Source organism: Lepisosteus oculatus, chromosome 13, assembly GCF_040954835.1.
Source record: "Lepisosteus oculatus isolate fLepOcu1 chromosome 13, fLepOcu1.hap2, whole genome shotgun sequence".
NCBI lineage: Eukaryota > Metazoa > Chordata > Actinopteri > Semionotiformes > Lepisosteidae > Lepisosteus > Lepisosteus oculatus.
In genome coordinates this window covers 10572912-10589130 of record NC_090708.1, presented here as the reverse complement: position 1 = coordinate 10589130, position 16219 = coordinate 10572912, and the positions used below count along the sequence as shown (strand labels likewise).

Sequence of the window (16219 nt, the reverse complement as noted above, 5' to 3'; positions counted from 1 at the left end):
AACACTAGTCAAATAAACATGATTTTTTGTTCCAAGTCATAATTCCCCTATGACCATTAAATCCACTTAAGGTGAATATGATGTGGATTTTATACATTAATGTTACATTTTTAGTATAATGCATATTTTTACTTTTTGTTTTTGTAAGTTTGAATGTGAAACATAGTTGCAAGGGTGCAAAACAATTTTCCCAACAAATGTTACAGAGTATTAATGAAAGACAGGGAAAAAACTGCTTCAGCTTTGAGGCCTTCTTCAGCTGTGAGCAAACAGATAGTTTAATGTATAAAGAGCAACAAAGCTTGACACCATTTTCGAGTTTTTATTTACTTTTCTGACAAATACAAAACTCCCACACTTAAAGAGATATGTCCACCCAATGCAATGCTAACATGCGGTGTACACGCCCAAAAGACAAATTCACACCAGATGTAGTGGCTGATTATTCTTAGTAGTGGTAGTAGTTTTGCATATCTGTCATCATTTAAGTTTAAACAGAGAATCTACAAATATAAATATGAAGCTTTTAGAATAAATTATTATACATCAGATCTAATGTTTAAAATCCTTTGTCCAGGCAATCACAAACACTTTGGAAAGTCCCTTTGAGGACCGGGCGTCAGGTCCCCTGGCTGACAGGGGGACGAGACTGGAGGAATTCATTTCTCCACACGGCCCCTGCAAGGTAGCCACAGCTCAGCAGGGTCACGAGCAGGGTGGCAGCGGAAACCAATCCAACCAGTCGCATGTCCCCCACGGGGATCTCCAGGCGCAGCGGCCCAGGCTCCTGAAGAGAGTGAGAAGATTGGGCAGCGAAATTTATTTCAGTTTCCGCACAGACCTGATTTCTTAGTGAGACATCAACAGTTTTTTGTTTTTTTTAAGGAAATCGTTATTGGTAGAGTTCTTGGTAACTGAACCCAAGTCATTATGGCCTCCCCTGGTCAAAGTCTCCATATGAGCGGTTTGAAGCTCATCAAACAGATGCCAATGTTACACCCAAATTATCAAGACGGCAGGACAGTACCATGACCAAAGCACCCGAGACAGTAACTATTTTCTGAGACCTTCCTATTTTGCAGCCAGCAACATATCCCATGCTTAAAACTTAAAAATATCTTAGGAGCACACCCAGTAAGAGAGGATAAACATGCATAGTCATTTCTTAGCCCCAGCAGTAGGACCACAGTGACAGACTGGCGACAGTGTACCTGTGCAGAATGTATCTGCAGCCATCTGCACATGCTGTGATTAAGAGCTGTACAGGGGGCGTCCGTCAGTGTATAAGGGATGAAGTTCGGAGGCAGATCACCTGCAAAAAAGCACAAAGGGTCTGCTTTAAGAGGCACGTGTTTTTCTGTACTTTGAAAATACTACAAAACAGTAAACAGCACAAGGAGTAATGTGCTTTCAGGTACAGGATGTTGTACAATCTTTAAATTTAAAAACTTATTCCAAAATGCAAAGTAAGGTATTAATTCCCACTTATTACTTACTAGTAAGTTTTAAGAACAACCCAACAAAGCACAAAACAGAAATGCAATTATATAATGAGTGAAAGCATTGATTTGTATTTTATATTGTTGAGGAAAAGCACTTGTGTTGTATGTGTAGATGTGTTTTCATCATCAGATGACAAGGCAAACAGGAAATAAGACAATTACCCCAAAAGCATGTTTATTAGTGAGTACGGCTCCACAGCTGAGCCTTTTCTGTAGTCTTCAATTTTCTGTAATTTGATTGGAGTGACCGATTCATATTTTTCTGAAGGTGATAACGGATCATGCATTTATTTGAAATTACTCAAGAAGGCTTCTGTTCCTGCTTTGAAAGCTTTTAACATCAGAGACAGACATGTTATTAGTCTGCCCCTGGTGAAACATCATAAAGGCAAAAAAAACTGCTTTGCAAACTGACACACATAGGTCACTATATCAAGAAGAAAGTGCTGCCAGACACACAGACCCGAGGACTCACAGGAGTCTGCTCGGAGCAGCAGGTGGGGGTTCTCGATGTCAATCGGGGCAGTTCTCTTCCCGGAATCTGAAGGACGATGATAGCGCCCATGGATTGGCACAACTGCCTTCAAGCACACAGGAGATGCAGGGTCCCGTGTGGGATAAACTAGGGCAGGAAACGCAGAAGAAACATACGCCGGGGCTTCCACATCAATTTCTGTGTCCAGAAGCACCTGCACAAGGAGATGGAACCCTGTCAGTCCAAAAGAACTGTAAAATTTGCCACCTGATCTCTTTAAAAAAAATGTGGGGCTTCTAAAAGATCTCCGATATTTAATGTGACATAAATGTACTAAAATAGTTATGCATGGTCATGTTTTTTGTTGTTTTTAAAGAGAGTCTTAATCATTTGGCATTTTTAAATCGCTCAATTAACTAGCACTAACCCCCAAGGCATTTTTATGAAATCACCTGACATGAGCTCACCTACCTTATGCAAGAAACTACTGTCCTTAAAATGAAATGAATGCATGTGCCCAAAAGAACTGCTGGTGTAAAACTCAGACCGTGACAGGCACAGCAAAAAAAGTTACAAGCAGAGGTTAATTCCACTCTGAAAAGTAAAACAAAACAGGAAAAGATTTTGGCTGTGGAGGTTTCTTTAGACTTGGCTCTACCTCTCCCCCACCCTAAAAAGAGGCTTCACAGATTACGTTTTTTTTTTCTTTTGTTTCAAAAAGACTAAAAAATTCAAGCAATAGCTTCCTTGTAATGTTGAAATGGAGGGGAAAGAAGATGAAACTTCAGACTAGTACCAGGAGAAAGAAAATCCTCTATACTCCGTATTTGGTGCAGCAAGTTGTGGTTACCATGGTGTGATCCTACTCTCACTACTCCTGTAGTGCCTGTTACCTGTAAGCCAGTGTCGTGTTGTTCTGATGTTAGCTGGTAAGGGTCAATGTAGATTCCTTTGGGAAGCCTCTCCACCAGCAGGAAATGCAGGTTTTTGGGAGACCCCAGGCCACAGCATACACTGGTCACAAGCTCCCTAAATATAGAGCCACAGACTTCAATATTTCACACATATTGCTTACTGAAACTGAGCCATAATGCCCACGGCACATTAATGAAACAGCATGACTAAATCTCACTTCCCTGCTCACAATACAGGTGGCTCACAATACAGCACTGTGTTGTTGTGTTTATAGGCAACTGAAAGATGTATTTCCACAATAAGCAATCACCTGTGAAAACCATTTTTCCTGAGTTCCCTTGACACTGTGAGTGATTCCAGCCATTCCCTTGTGAAGCCACATCTTTCTTCTCCTGCAAAACAGACATCCAGTTACATACCCCAAAACCCCATGTTAAAAAGTTCAAATTAATTTCTGTTTACAATCTTTTATGCTAAGAAGCAGGTGATCAAAGTGTATGAGCTTATCTGTGTATCAAGGTGTATCACTTTGAATATAATATTTAAAACTGCTTCCCAGTAGGTAAATACAAATAAACTTAAATACTGTCAATGCATTCACTGCAAATGTGAAAACAAATGCTGTCAAATTCATGTCCTGTGAAATCAGTTCACTTGGCTGTTCAATCTACTGGATTTTTAATAATACCAGAAATGTAACTAAAATTGGGGAAAAAAAGCGAGAACATTCAATCGATTTATAACTACAATTTGAGTAACACGTAGACTATATTCTTGGGGCAGAATTAATCCAGATCAGACGGTATAATTAACTCAGACTCAGCGTCTCAGGAACAAAAGAATTCACTTCTCGATTTCAAATACAACGTTAGCGTCTTGAAACACGTCAATTGGAACTGCGATCTGTCGTGTTTTTAAAGAGCCTTCAATGAACTTCTGTTAAAAATCATACACATGCGGGTTCTCTTTACAAGGTACAAAAAACATTAGGATTCATTTGAATAATTGGTCGTTGCTAAAATGTTAAATGTTATGTATAGACTAAGTACCATGATCGTGTTTATTAGTAGCAGAATTTCCCGATATTTATACTGAATATTATATTTCATCGTCTCTCCATGACCTCGCTCTTTTTCTGACTACCGAGTCTGATTATCTTGTTGCCAAAAAAAAGTGAATTTACCTGACTGTAAATCTGCTTTAAGGAGCGCTGGAGCTAAAATAAATGCAATTAAATAAACTATTCTCATGGCGTATACATATTCACGAAAATAAACGATAAACGACAAGTAAGGGAAAACACAAAAAATGGTCTATTAAACACTGTCATCCCGGAAAAGAATGGCATCAAACTTGACAAACAAGCGCTGCGACCACGACACACACTAAAAAAAGCGATCTGCGCAAAATTTGCTGGATTCTTCTGCAAATCTGCACAAGTGCGACGGCTGCGTAAACCCAGACGGCACAAATGCCTTCGGATCACGCGTCCTCTGGCTGAAGATACTGCGCAGCCGCGCAGCCGCTCGACAGGCACTGCGCTGCTGCAGCTGCGGATTAGAAACAACCGAGGAGCAGTGGCGACAAAGACATGTATATGTAGCAGGATAAAAATCCCCATTGCACCTTTTTAGCGCCACCTAGGCAGGGGGTGTAAAACGCCTGAGAATGAAGATATCAATTCGTTACAATATATAAAAGCACGTATTACAGGTGGGCAGGTTTATTCCATGCTGAAAAGAGAAGAAAGGAAACACAACGTTTCGGCTGTGGAGCCTTCTTCTTCTTTCAGCATGGAATAATCCTATTATTTGTTCCTTAGTACTTATTATGTATGATTATATAATATCAATATAATATTATTAATAAATAACAACATATTTTATTATTAATGGTATATATTAATTCTAGTGGACACCTGAAGAAGGCTCCACGGCCGAAACGTTGTGTTCTCTTTCTTCTTTTTTTCAGCATGGAATAAACCTATTACTTGTTCCTATATTAATTCTATGCAACATTAATTATGTACATTATATAACATTCATGTATTATATTAATGTATTCATGGGTGCGCAACAGCAATGTTTTCCTTGTATGTAATACAAGCGTAAATTGTATTTACAAAGAGATGATCTCTTAAGTGTTTGTCAATGCACGAGTTTAATATAGACAGGTATAATATAGATTAGAATACACCTATTTTATTATATGTAATGCAAAATATGTTGTAAAAGAATGTCAGAGGGTGGTAGAACAATCACATAAGCTGGTGGAATATCCACAGATGTGTGTAACTGTGAAGTGGATTATAAAAACATTTGCGCAGTGCACCACTGCAAGCTACTGTACACACTGGAAAGAGCAGCAATTCAGCCGACACAACGCAGAAAACTCAGATTTCTTAGTCCCGTCCGAAATGAAGGGATTAGCTCCAAACGACATTTCTAGTAATTTCTTATTTGAAGTTTCTTGTACATTCCTGACCTCAAATCTATTTCCCTTATACTTTCAGACCAGTCGTCTGATAGCAGGTTCCCGCTGTGTAATTCTGAGGAAGTGTAACCTAGAATCTGATATTCCCATGACTGCTTACAAGTTCTTATCGCATAGCGTGACAGGTTCAATTAATGTATATTCGATTCTGACCATGCTGGGTCATTTCAGAAGCACTGGAGGCCGATACCGAAGTCCAAACAAAACGTGTTTATGAAGACTGCAGGTCAGCGGGGTGGCATAGTGGTCAGCCCTGCTAGCCCACAGTGCTAGGGCCCTGGTTTCCGTTCCTGGGGCGCTATGTGCATGGAGTTTGTATGTTCTGCCCCTGTTCGCATGGGTTTCCTCCGGGGGCTCTGTGGCACGACATGGGGAGCACTGGATAAGCGCTCCCTGTCAGCACCGACTGGGCCTCCACCCTTATTCAGGTGTTGCGAATGATCCAACCAGCCACTGGACCGGCTCTCCGAGTCCTTCAACTGAACGCCGGGGGTCTCTCGGCAGCAAAACAAACTCTCAGTGACTCTCCAGGTGGGAGAAAGGTGCCGTGGACACAGCCAGAATCCGTACAGACATTTACCCCTCAGCTGGCATCCGAACACAGCTAAAGAAATAGCACATTACTCTTGCGAAAGCTGACCCTGAAATGCTTTTGCCTTTTTTTTCTGAGGTCTCACTGCACGTCTGCGCCCTCTTCAGGTTTGGAGGGATTGAGCCTGGGCGATTTTACAGTAGCATTTCCTGCTTGTGTTGCCACGCGTCTTTTAGAAGAGTAAATTATTAACAAGGTGAGATTTATATTTCAAAAGTATCATCACACGTTAACTAGCAATAAACTGTTGATCATTTACAAACATTTGCATCGTAATTTTTGTTTCGCCTGTTCTTGTTTTCAATAATTCGACGCACGTTTTTAATTTTTCTAAAGGTGTTGATAAACAAGCACTACGGACTGTGGTGTCCACTGAACAATACAGCAATGTTTCTAAAATGCGGATACATTTTTGTCGGGGAAAAACCGTGAATTGTTCGCGGCTGGTTTTGTATAGGACCTTGGGACTTAATGTAGATTGCTGTAGTAATATCACTTGACTGTAGCAGCATCAATGTTTTTTGAACACCGTCTTTTTTGTCTCAGTCTGACTTATACGTTATTTCATTGCTGAAGTGAAACGTAAAACGTTAAATAATAGTCTTTATATAACTGATTTCATTAGATAAAATCATGTGTCAATAAAAACCTCATCATACTGAGAAAATAACATAAATGCTAATTATTAAAAGTAATGAGTTGAACACTGGCAAATTTGTTTTTTTTATATGAATGATTTATATCATTTGTGTTTTGGGTATTTACCCTTCTGACTGATTAAATCGCCATTAAATTAAATGATGACATTAAATTACCCTTCCAAGCGATTGCTCTTCCTAAGTAACTCCAGTCAGCCAACAAGCAAACTTTGAACCACTGTTTGATTTGTAGAGTTTGTGGGTGGTTCTCCTCCCTGTTTTCCCAATCTGTAAAGTGAGTCAGCTCAGTTCAGTAGATTGTTTTTTGAAGGGGCTTCTACTCTGAATCTGACAGTTCTCGCAGGATAAAGGCTGCTGATACTGTAGTTGCTTTTAGGAAAACGTCACTTAAACCTGTATTGTACTGGGAAAACACTGAATGTGTTTTAAGTATAGAAGAGAAATTGTTAATAATTAGATGACAAGCATGTAAACCCGTAAGGACTAACACTAACCTTCTGTTTGAATTATTGGACAAGCCCAGATCTTTAGGGTGTCGAGCGCTATTTCACTGCCAATGGAGGAAGAGGGGGACCCGCCCAGCAAAGATCAGATCTCACTGCAAAGCGTGGAGCAGGAGGAGAGGTCAGGGGTAAAAAATATTCCTGCCGTCTCTCTCAGACGTGCTGTACTTTCACAGAGAAAAGAGAGAGGTTTTATGTGATATGTTAGAAAGAGAGATGTATGTGAAGAATGTAAGGGTGCAATAATATTTTTGCACTGTAAATGTTGTGTTTATGTTGTGTACCGGCTTCGGCAACACTGTTAATTCATCGGTCATGTCAACAAAGCTGGTTGGATTTGATTTTGAATTTGCTACAAGGACTGATCAAAGTCTGATTCCCTGTTTCTTGGGTGGAGCCCCATTCATGTCACCTCTTTATTCTGGACAGGATTTACATGGACTGCAATGCTACCACTCCCCTGGAGCCTGCAGTCATTGAGGCCATCACAGAGGCTCTCCAAGATGCATGGGGGAATCCCAGCAGCAATTACCCGCCTGGTGAGAGCAACCATCCAGTGCAGCTCGGAATTGCGAAAACGCTCTTGTGCTCTAGCCAAGCCCCGCCGAACCACACCAGGTTTCAGAAGAGCCCCAATGGGGCTGGCTCTGACACTGGGGGTGTGCTCTTCTCTGAAGGGCTGGGGAATGGGTTTTTCTACAACCTCAACACACAGGGAACCTCACTTCGACATCTCTTAGTTAAGCAGACAGTTTGTCTCATCCTCACGGGGACAGTCTGAGGTGGGGATGGAATTTTAAGACTGCCCTGCATTGGGAATTTAAAAATAATAAAACAAGATGTTTTGGAGTGTCAGTGATTGATACCTGTAAAATATGCTTTCTTGGGTGTATATGTAACCTGGATCACCCAGAGTTGTTCTGGAACTTCGTAAGTAATTAATAACCTTAGTTAAAGAGTAACTACTACTTTTGAAAGAGTACATGTAATAGGAATTCTACTACGTCTAACCCTAAGACAAATCCAAATGCCCCATAACTTGCATGACACTGTTAATAAGAGGGGAGGTTGCATCCTGTCTCATTGCTGATTTTTTTTTTTTTCTGGTACAGCAGCTTTTCTAGTGCAGTGCTGGTCATGGATCCTCATCCAAGGATTAATTAATTGAGTCTTGCCTGACTATTTAAATCAAGGAGGACAGAATGGGCTGACTGTATAATCAGCACTGCGGGGTGTCCAGCAGGGCTATGCAAATACTGCCAAAAAACTGGAGCCAGTGCAGGCAGTATATACGGTATTTTATCTGATTAGTTTGGCTCTTGAATGTCTTTTATGTTGCCTTTGGTTTTCCTAACTAACGTCGATGAGCTGAAATTAAGCCATTTCTTATGTCGGCATCTGTACAGAATTCTGTGGGCAACACCAAAAATGCAGACTTTGTTTCAATAAAACCTAAAACACTGCAGGCAACTCTGGATGCAAAAGGGTTATGTTCACTGCACCTCACCTGCTATTCAAATCTCTGCCACATCTACTGCAGCGCAACTCCAAGATATTCCACAATTCCCGAGCGGACTAATTCGTTTTGTTTTTCAGGTACCAAAGCCAAAAATATTATTAACCAAGCCAGAGAGAACATTGCTAAGATGGTTGGAGGTAGAGCCGATGACATCATTCTTATGTCCGGTGGAACAGAGGTGACATTTGCTCAGTTTCAGTTTTTGTAAGCATGATTGCTAGTGCCACTACCGAAGAGTGTTAAAAAGATGGAGATATTTTTTTAAAATGCATCAGCATGCTTCGTCTCCTAGTCAATAAAATGGAGTAAAAAGTGAAAACGTCTTCTTTTTAACCTTTGCTTTGCAGTGTGACATTGTCATGTCTGGGTTTGTAATTAGAAAAGGGTTTGTAAATTATGCATGAACCTGAAACACTCAAGGCTGTGTGAAAGTATCCAGCTGTGGTTAAGGATCAAGAGCAGCATGTCCTTCTAATAAATTATTTTTACGCTTTGTTCACAAGACTGACTAAAATTAACCCCAAATACTTGTTTTCCTAGTAACCTTCTGTAGCTACTAGAGAGGAGTCATCATTTTTTGTTTTTCAGTTGTACCAAGAGGACAAAATTTGTTAAGGGTTGGTTGCAGTGTTAGGAATTAAGCCCCCCTTTAAGATTATGCAAACTGATTGACTGTGGCCTGTTACTGAATGCCTTGCTATATTTAGACAAACATTTTCTTGTTTAAAAAAAATAGCGTTAGCACCATGTGACACACATAGATTTGACAGTTTTGATTTAAAAAAAGCTAGTAGTTCGAATTGCAAACATCAATAAATGTTATTTGTCTTTTATTAGTCTATTGTTCAGTGTGCTGTTTTGAGGAAATGATAAGACTGAATTTCACAAACACTAAGCATTTTTCACCTAGAAAGGAGTACCAGATGGTCTCAGTCTCAGAGTGGCATAGAGATGTAAATAGGCATGAAAGTAATATTGATTTACAATGACTGTGCAAATCATTTGTAAATTTCTATTGTGACAAAATGACAGACAAACTAAGGGATGAGGCAGAGCTGTTTAGGAGCCAAAACAATTTAGGAACCAATCCTCCTGCTGAAGCTTCAGTATTGTAACGCAACGGGGGCTCAGGCGGGCGCCCTTGCCGCATTAGGTCGGCCCCATCCCGACTGAGACTCGAACCCGGGACTCCCGCGTCTCTCTGCAGCGACCTAGCCCCGTGAGCTAAAGAGAGATCTCTCTACAGCCCAGTAGCTGTAGTCCTGCTATCACAGGGAAGGGCGGTGACGTCACCTGCTCTGGTACGCCGGCTCTTACACACAGTGCTTGTCGGCCGTAAGCGTTACAGTATTAAATACAATCTAAACCTGAAACACTCAGGCTAGTACAGTATTCAGCACAGGACGACCACTTGGAATGTAAAAACTGGAAGCCGCTTCAATACAGGATGATCGGAATCAAATGCTTGGAATACAAAAGATGGGAATATTGTCTGTGGGGAGACTTAGAGCTCTTATGAACCAGACTCCTGGTAGACTTTTAGATCTTTCGGAACGTAGAGAAGACAGTGTGTCAACAGGTGGTTAGACAGACAGGTAGATTAAGAACCTGACTGGCCTTTTGGTGATAGCTTGGGGAAAAGTCTGTTGTTGGTGGTCGTAAAATACAAGTTGGTTCAAGAAAAAATGGCAATTCACAGAGAAAAGTCTGGAAAAATGAAATGGAAATAATTTAAAACAACCTGTCAGTGCCTACTACCAGTACTTGAGGAGGGTAGAATGTCACACTACTTAATCTTTTCAATTAAAAGCAGCAGCTCTTGTTGAACCACGTTTGAGCTACAAGTAAAACTAAAATTAAATTCAAAACACTATAATTTGGTATTGATCCATGTTCTAATGTCATGTGCCCTGTTTAACGAACACAAGTGTAGTGACAGTGTTTTCAGTTTCAGTTTTTTTTTTCTCTCTTATTGCTTTTAGGCAAATAACTTTGTCTTCCACACGGCAATAAAGTATTTCTGGGACACATGGGGGAAATCTGGGCTGAATGGAGGAAAGACAGGGCATCTAAATGCAGAAGGAGTCTTGCCTCACATCATCTCTTCCAATGTGGAACATGACTCCATCAAACTGACAGCAGACAATCTACAGAAGGAGAAGAGAGCAGGTGAGACAAGTCTGGAGCAGAACACCCCAGTTTTGTTGTGAAAACAAGACATTGCTATATAAATTCAAGCCAGCAGATATATCACTATGCATCTCACAACTTGCAGCCCACTGACACTAAGCAGGTGTGAGCCTGACCAGTACCTGGACTGGAGACCTCCATGGAAAAACTAAGGTTGCTGCTGGAAGTGGTGTTAGTGGAATCAGCAGAGAGTGCTCACTCTGCGGTCTGTGTGGATCCTAATGCCCCAGAATAGTGATGCGGACTCTCCATGGTCATTAAAAATCTCAGGGAATTTCTCAAAAAGAGTAGGTGTGTAACCCTGGGGTCCTAGCCAAGTTTCCCCCTGGCCTTTACCAGTCATGGCCTCCTGATAATCCCCATCTACTCTGTTCTCCTCTCCACTGATTGATGATGTGTGGTGCACGAACAGTGCACACTTTACCTGCTGTCGCAAGTGGGAGCTGCACATTGGTGGTAGTGGAGAGGAGTCCCCATTACCTGTAAATTCCAGTTTGCAGTATTTTTCCTGTTCATGTCTAAAAGATAGACTAGACTCTTTAAAATAACTAGGTTACAGTTAAAAAGTCAGAGCTGTGTAAATTTTTTAAATTATGGAAATCTTTGTAAGGTCAGTGGCCTTCAGCAGTAATAAAAACAGTTAAACTACTAATCCCATAGAGTCTTATAATCTTTTTTTCCCTGGGGTGAGAGCTATCCTGTCGGACTGATTCGTTTGCTGTTGCAGAAGTCACATTTGTGCCGGTTTCCAAGGTGACAGGGCGAGTGGAAGTTGATGACGTGTTGGCTGCCATCAGGCCCACCACCTGTCTGATCTCCATTATGCTGGCCAACAACGAGACTGGAGTCCTGATGGTAGGGAGGGGAAGCTGCAGTTCCCAATGTGCAAACCCAGAAACAGCTCTTAGCGCATCAGGGAAACAAATAAGACTCCCAGTGCATAGCGGTTTGATCCACTTCAGGTTGTACAAGCTGCAGGATTTAATTTGAGACTAGTGACCCTTTGCCTAGACAGACATTACAACATAATATGAATATTCCTTTTCAGCACAGTTTGCAGACGGAAAGCCTGTTGCTGTTTATTGCCCAGTATTATGATCTAATACTGTAAGATGTCTAAGAAAAATATGAGTGAAGTTCAATGGTACCATTCCATGGCAAAAAGATGATAAGGAGGAGAGAGAGATGTGTTGAAAATATAGAGAGCACAAAAAGTCAGCATGGGAGAAAACATGGTTCAATAAATGCAGGTTAATGGCAGGAAAGTGTGAACAACTGTACCTCCCTTCTCTCAGCCTATCAGCAAGATCTGCAGGAGAGTTCGGGCACTGACAGAGTGCCGGTTGGAACCTAGAATCCTCCTGCACACTGACGCAGCACAGGCCATTGGCAAAGTCCAGGTGAACACTCAGGAACTTGGAGTTGATTACCTCACCATCGTTGGCCATAAGGTATGGAATAAAATGCTCATGGCTGGCTGCTCTTGAAAGCCTTCCTAACTGGTAACAATAGGAAAGTAGAGGGGTGCTGTCGGGCAGCATGTTGGCACAGTGGTTAGCACTGCTTCCTTGCAACGCTGGGGCCCTGGGTTCGAGTCCAGATCTGGGATATCTGGGTAGAATTTGTATTTTTCATCCAGGCGCCCCGGTTTCCTCCCACAGTGCAAAGATATGGTGGCAAGTTACTTGGCCTAGTGAGTGTGTTTATGTTCCCTGTGATGGATTGGAGTCCTGTCAAGGGGGTATCACATCTTTCAGGGATAGACTCCAGCTCCACCGGGAGCCTGAAATGGAAGAAAATTAGATGGATTAGAGTTAGAAAATGGATGGATGGATGGCATCTCTTTGCCACTGAGAAGTGTCTCATCTGGTAAATTTGGTGCTGCCTGGAGAAAGTGATGAAAATAAATGAAAGGTGAAGTGATCTCTGTGTGAGTCGCATATAATCTTATAGTAGGAACCTATCGCCAGAAATACAGGAGGAAAAATTCTCAACACTGGTTTTGAGCACCTAGCAGAGAAAGGGCACCAAGGACAGCAGTGCTTTTTAACAATTCCAAAGCTTCACTCATTAGTCTGAGTACACCGCTTATGCCTACAGTTTCCAAATCAATATTTTCGTTTTTATTGGAATTACTTTTTTTCCAGTTTTATGCACCACGGATTGGAGCACTATATGTGAGAGGTCCAGGAAGCACATCTCCTGTATTCCCTATGTTCTTTGGAGGAGGGCAGGAGAGGAACTTCAGACCAGGGTAGGTTTTTGGAATTTTGCCCTCAGAAAAACCTCAGGCTCGTTTGCAAACAACACTGCATCCTTTCCTTTCTTACATCAGTCATTTTGTTTTGCATAAGGGAAACTGTGGTTTACATGGAAATCCGTTTAACTCTGCTGCTGAAGACAATATTAGCAGGTTGTGCATACAATTGGAAGGTTTAGAGAATTTGTTTTTCTTTTTGGCAAAAGCAAAAATTAACCAGGGATACAATTAAAACCTAAATCCTGCCTATATCTATCAGGAGCTTTGGGATATTCATAGAGAGAAGCAAAAAGAATCAGCTTTATTTGGCAATGAAGTTATCAAGAATTCTCTTCAGTGCAAAGCATCTCAGAAATTTCATTCCTGCTGAAGATAATGGTAAGCACAACCAACTGATTCTTCCAAGATAAATGTGTAAACTGTACTGTGTTATTTTTGTGTTCTTTCAGGACAGAGAACACGCCAATGATTGCTGGGCTTGGAAAGGTAATGTGCCCTGCAGAAACATATCATCTTCTCCACTTTCCTTGTTTATTTTCGGACTTGAGAGGTTTTATTTGAGGACTAACGTTCTATTGAGATGTACATTACATTATATTAAAAACATACCCAAAGCACATTGGGCTCAAATGCGTGCCTAGTCTAATACACATAAAGGTTAGATATAAATTTTAAGAACAAGATAAAAATTAGAAACATACTTTAACAGAGCCGTTTGATTAGCAGCAGACGGGATGAGGTTTTTTTTATATTGCTAATACACATTTTTGTAGTCTATTGTGAACGAATTACCAGTATGCGTACGACACCTTTTATAGACCAGCCCCTGAGTTTGTGTGAGGTTTAGGCTGAGCCTTTGTTTCTCTTCCAGGCAGCAGAGCTGGTGAACCGAAACCTGGATCAGTACGAGGCCCACCTGCGTGCGACCAGAGATTACCTGGAGGAGCGCCTGGAGGTGACAGCCTGCAGCTGGAGAGTGTAGCCCACTGTCAGTGCAACACATGGAGGATGTGTCTTAGATATTTGATCTGGTGCCTCATTGCCATCTGCCTCAGTCAGGGAGATGGATATTCTGTCAGAGAGTGTATGGATCACAAAAGAAGCAGATTAGACCCTCATAGGACTCTAGAGTATGTTGATTTATTACAGTATCATGCAGCATTCGGCTTGCACCTTTTTAACTGGACAAATATCACAATCCAGCGTCAGCAGCAGCCATGTTGTGGAGGCTGGTTGCATTGGATCTTTGCAGAAAGGACTGGATGTGCTCTTTGGACCCTTTAGCTGCTAGTAACCAAGAAAGCAAGAAGAGCCGAATGCCCTCATCTCATAACCTTTATGTCCTTATGTTTTATGCTTGCTATAATTGATTTGTTTTTCTAATCATTTTTTCCTCACATTAATTCTCTATCATTTGGACTTCAGGCTGTCTTTGGGAAGGAGAAGGTCCACTTTAACAGCCATTTCAAAGGCACACAGATACTGCCAAACACCTGTAATGTCTCGTTTCTGGGTCCCAAACTGCAAGGTAAGTTGTGCGACAGGGCCTGTGCAACAATGTGAGCCGTTCTTTTTGTGTGTGCTTTTTTTTTATTTGGAGAAAAATGCTGCACTGGGCTAAAACTTAAGTCTTTAGTAGTAAATGAAAAAGGAATCTGTTTTCTGATGGATCAGGTTGAAATGAAATTCACCATGGATCCGTGTGTCTTGGGCAGGGCGGATGGTGTTGTCCCGTTGTCGCAGGCTGCTGGCCAGTGTTGGAGCGGCCTGTCACTCGGACAGAGGGGACAGGTAAGACACACCTGTCTCCCCGCCTGTCACGACTGGCAGCCCCCAGCCAGGCGTGACGTGTGTCAGAGGTTCTTGTGCTAGTTTTCCTAATCTTCGCCCTTCCGTTCCGGCCTACAGACCATCCCACATCCTGTTGAGCTGTGGTATTCCCCCCACCGTGGCCGCCAATGCCCTGCGGCTGAGCGTGGGCCGGGGCACCTCCAGGCAGGACGTCGACCGGGCTGTGGAGGACCTGAGGGAGGCTGTGCTCCAGCTGGAGGGGGGCTGCTAGCGAGCACCGTGGGAGAGGAGACAGGAGTGAGGCCTGGGCAGAGCAGGCGTCCTCACTTCATCTCACAGAGGCCTGGTTAACGGGATTGGGGTCTGGCAACTGGGACGCCAAACTTTACAACACTGGGACAATAAAAAAAATGGGACATTTAAGGAAAACATTTTTGCATTCTGTTTTGTTGTGGCAATATCATTTATTCTCTGTTTGTGAAGGGTCAGATTTTCTCACAGCACTTTTTCTTTATTTAGCTTGTGGAATTTATGTAAAATTTGAATTCAAAGTGTATTGTTTGCATTTTAATTTATTCTTACTATTATGATGAATTGTTGAGTGGTCCTTTGTTTTATCTGTTGGAACGGTTGAGCGCAGAGTGGGTGCCTTGAAGTAATGGTGTTCAAGCAAGAAGTGCTCTAGTGGTTGTGCTTGTTTATAGTCACCTGGCAAGAAGGAGGAGAGTTGAGGTGTCTGCTGGTACAGGTCCCCTGGCCGTCATTCAGCATGAATCACCATGCAGCTCAGCTGCATCTGCAGGCACCAGCTTTCTGCAATGAGCCTTTCAGCATGCTGTTTTATGTTAAATCAGTGTTGCTGCTTGAAAGCGCATTTTACAGTTTTGCTTACTAAACCTTGTTATGTAATTCATTTTTTAAAGAGTAAAGATGAGCATTAATTTGTTAACTTGCAGGGAAATGACAAGCTGTTACACATTTTTTTTAAAGAAATTTTATCACTGGGCTAAGTCAGGTGGCCTATAATCGCTTTCTATTGACAACTTCCTTTTCCACATGGAACAAGAAACCAGAATGGTCTTTCTTACCATTGGTGATAAACATCTGATTGTGTGAATACCCAGTATGACATCTGTGTAGCATTTAATTCCTACTGAAGGGAGAGTGTTTTGGAAAAGAAAATGTTTATAGCTTTTCATTTTTATACGAGTAAAACAATCATTGAAGAAGACTTAAAAATGTTTTGTTTTGACTTTCATTTTGAAAAAAAAAACAATTGTACATGAATTCTAATAACCCTAAAGGTAACTAAACCTAGGT

At 41.6% G+C, this 16219-nt stretch overlaps 2 protein-coding genes across 4 annotated transcripts; one reads left to right on the top strand and one right to left on the bottom strand.

Moving 5' to 3' along the window:
- Positions 1–308: 308 nt before the first annotated feature.
- On the bottom strand, positions 309–4363 carry pigx (phosphatidylinositol glycan anchor biosynthesis, class X). 2 transcript variants are annotated; one of them, XM_015361069.2, is made up of 6 exons: positions 4076–4363; positions 3203–3284; positions 2871–3006; positions 1978–2191; positions 1212–1312; positions 309–787 (listed from the first exon to the last, which is right to left on the bottom strand). In XM_015361069.2, the coding sequence occupies exons 1-6, from the start codon at positions 4140–4142 to the stop codon at positions 620–622; spliced, it is 768 nt and encodes a 255-aa protein (XP_015216555.1). In that variant the 5' UTR covers positions 4143–4363; the 3' UTR covers positions 309–619. The 2 variants fall into 2 exon arrangements, with proteins under 2 accessions (XP_015216555.1, XP_015216556.1); XM_015361070.2 differs by lacking the exons at positions 2871–3006; positions 3203–3284; positions 4076–4363 and adding an exon at positions 2449–2824.
- Positions 4364–6089: 1726 nt separating this feature from the next.
- On the top strand, positions 6090–16138 carry scly (selenocysteine lyase). 2 transcript variants are annotated; one of them, XM_015361325.2, is made up of 13 exons: positions 6090–6173; positions 7160–7260; positions 7569–7678; positions 8736–8836; positions 10641–10827; positions 11576–11703; positions 12144–12299; positions 12996–13102; positions 13558–13594; positions 13980–14063; positions 14534–14636; positions 14824–14899; positions 15017–16138. In XM_015361325.2, exons 2-13 carry the CDS (start codon positions 7193–7195, stop codon positions 15168–15170), a joined length of 1311 nt encoding a protein of 436 aa, XP_015216811.2. In that variant the 5' UTR covers positions 6090–6173; positions 7160–7192; the 3' UTR covers positions 15171–16138. The 2 variants fall into 2 exon arrangements, with proteins under 2 accessions (XP_015216811.2, XP_015216812.2); XM_015361326.2 differs by having other exon boundaries at positions 6097–6173; positions 7155–7260.
- Positions 16139–16219: the final 81 nt, after the last annotated feature.